Raw genomic sequence first — 3,276 nt, forward strand, 5'->3', positions numbered from 1 at the left:
CTAGTTACGATAGAACTTACTGCATATCACATATAGGGAGCCAGCATATGACACTGCCATGATGTTAGTCAGTCGCCACCCGATCTCACGCTGCAATCTCCATTTAATATAGGGTAACACCCATGTGAGCCCACATTGGCAAAACCCCCCGATAAACCTGGCAACCGAACCACTGTTGATTGTGACTGACACAAGAAGTATGTTACATGATAGTGAAGGTAATCCCAGTAATGAACCAGTAAGGTTTCCTGGCCAAGTCTTTCAGGATAGATTGCCCCAGACAAACAAGCCTAGGAGTGCTGACAGGAATGGTAAAGGGAGCCTGCCCAATGAGATGTACTGTGTGAGATGGTCTAGTAGGGAAGTTATCCGAGTGGAAGTAGTGACGACATGCGGAGACCAAAACGTGATCAGTCCTAATGCAAACGACAATCATGTTGGCTGAATCAGAAAACAAATCAATGAACAAAGTTATCGCTATTATTACATACAGCACTTAGGTAATGAATGAGTTATGACAAAAAAAGAATGTGCTTTGTAAATTCTATGATACCCATTAAACCTCTACACTGGCCCACATTTTTTTTTTTTTTTTTTTTTTTTTTCTCATAAATACTTCAATCTATCTTATATTATAAGAACAAGATCCATTCACTCATTCACAGTTCACATTTCATAGTTCACACACTGATCGCTCTATCTCTATAACCACAACACCTAGAAAGCTGAAATTTGGTAGGGATATTCCTTTTATGGTCTAGGTGTGCAATAAGAAAGGATTTTGCGAAAATCTAAACCGATCCTGAGATATGATCAATTTTTGATCGCTAAAATCTCCATAAGAAATACACAGGAAGCAGAGACTGCGGGAGAGAAAACTTTTCCTCCCTCGCCTAATATTTGAGTTTCGTTTATGTTTTTAGTTTGATAACTACAAGTGCGGCCATGCCTTTTCCACAAGTTTGGCCATGCCTCGGGATGAACTAGCGGGATTCCGGAGCGAAGCGACGGAATTCAGCTAGTTTATTTATAATATCATAGGTATAATAAATTTACAAGTATGGAAAAAATATTCTTGATGATACCTGTGTATATTTTTATTGATTTTTTTTTGTACTTACTTTCTGGGGTCCTACTACTTAACTCCTGTTTATTTTATACCAATCGGGGTTCGAACAACTCCTTGTGTTCTACCCGTCTACCATGGCACCTTTCAATTCTATCACAAGAGCTAAATGTTTTCTCCTTCCATTTCCTTTTCTTCTTCATTTACAACTGATTTTCTAAAGTAATTCAAAGAAGCCCATTGTGAAGGCTCTCCAAGAAAGTGTAAAAGCAAACACCCGTTTTGATTCTGAACTTGGTCTGATAGTCCATGCCCATAGGTTGAAGAACATGAACTACATCAAACCTCAGACTGCTTATCGGTATGTTGACATTCAAAGATTAAAGGTCAACGAAGAAGAGGAAGAAGAAAAAGAACGTGGACGAAGAAGAAGTTCCAAGTTCTGATCCGATATGCTAAGTATGTGTCTTTCACTAATTTGCATACCTGTCGTAGGTTTGTTTCAGTGATATTTCTCTAACGTGATAATTGAGTCTCAAAGCGGCGTAACTTCCAACTATAGAAGTAACGTCCCTTCAATTCTCAGGACTTTCCTGAAAGCAACTTCATTTTAGTGGCATTGGTTGTTTAATTATAGGTAATTAAGTACCTATGTATAATACCCCAATGTGTATTTTGGTTGATTAACTAATTAATAAAAATAAAAATCCGTATCTAGGCAAAAGGATAGTAAATAAGGAGTTGTTTAACATCATGCAAGATAGATAGGTAAGTACACGTACAGTCTGTAGGTACTGAGGACATAAGTATAAGCGTATAAGAGACACAGCGGACTAGACAGATATGATAGAAGTATGATAGAAGACGGGAAGTGTTTGCCAGATATCTGAAGATTCACCTAGGAACAAGTAAACAACAAAAAGGACAAATCACTGATCATGCTATAAGTTTTATATTGGTTCAATATGAGTACAGCACAGAAAGCACCTCTAACAACAGTGACAGTGACAACCCGAGATACAACATGAGAGTTAGCCATTGACTTACCACTCTAGGACCATGCATCAGTCAGACATTGGTTTTCAACAATGCAGCTCTGCTTTGATGGTTTGCAAGGATTTATTTTTTGACTCAGGGAAGAACATACTGATACCAGCGACCATTAGAGTAGTGACACCGAAAATTAAGAAGATGTCGTCTATAGGAAAAAGTGTCAAGAGGTATGTGAACATCTTGACCGTGCAAAACCAGCCCAAGTTCTTACCCAACATCATAATGGTGAAGATATGATTACTGGACTCACTACTGATGATCTCGTTGAAATAAATGTACATGACGGGGAATGTAATTGCAGAAAATAGAAAGACAAAGAGATAAATAAGAACGAGGGAAACTTTGTCGTGGTAAGGTATCGGAATGTATGAATACAAGCCTATAACGAAAAAGAATACGGCATATGTGATACATGTGGAGACAATGAATGTTCGTCTACCCAAGATATTATTCACGAAGAAAGATGCCAAACATCCGAACAATTGAAATATTGTGAAAGCAATGTTATACAAGGAAACATCGCGCACTACTATCAGTGATTGTATGATGTAACTACTGAATGTGATAATACACGAAAATGCGGTGGCGTTGAGAATAAAAGTCTGTAAGAAAGTAGCAATCAACATGGACTTGAAGTAGTACTTGTTTCTGAAGATATCTAGAAACTTGATACCAGACTCTTTGATGAAAAGTTTCTTTAGTGTTTCGATTTCGGAGTTGAGGACTGTTTCATCTGTTGTCTTTCTTAGCCATTCCAAGGACTTCCTGGCCTTTTGAAAGTCATTGTTTTTAATATGGTAGACTGGAGACTCTGGGATGAAACATACAAGAAGCAAATAGAGGAGATTTATGGATAACAGAATCCAATGCAGTGTGTCGTAGGATACAAACGCAGACACTGCAATGATGTAGACAGAACCCAAAGCGAATGACATGCTGAACATGTTGGCTAACTTGTGTCGCATCTCAGCGCTAGCAATCTCCTTTACATACAGGGTAACACACATGATGCAGCCCACATTGGCAAAACCTCCGATAAACCTGGCAACCAGAACCACTGTTTGATTGTGACTGACACACAGAAGTATGTACATGATAGTGAAAGGTAATCCCAGTATGAAACCAGTAGGTTTCCTGCCAAGTCTTTCAGATAGATT

General features: G+C 38.4%; 1 protein-coding gene across 1 annotated transcript; it reads right to left on the reverse strand.

The window, feature by feature from the left end:
* Positions 1-2,148: 2,148 nt before the first annotated feature.
* On the reverse strand, positions 2,149-3,213 carry LOC103520325 (facilitated trehalose transporter Tret1-like). Its single transcript, XM_008485414.1, has one exon. It carries the CDS (start codon positions 3,211-3,213, stop codon positions 2,149-2,151), a length of 1,065 nt encoding a protein of 354 aa, XP_008483636.1.
* Positions 3,214-3,276: the final 63 nt, after the last annotated feature.

Source organism: Diaphorina citri, unplaced genomic scaffold, assembly GCF_000475195.1.
Source record: "Diaphorina citri unplaced genomic scaffold, Diaci psyllid genome assembly version 1.1 scaffold3470, whole genome shotgun sequence".
In the NCBI taxonomy this organism is placed as follows: Eukaryota; Metazoa; Arthropoda; class Insecta; order Hemiptera; family Psyllidae; genus Diaphorina; species Diaphorina citri.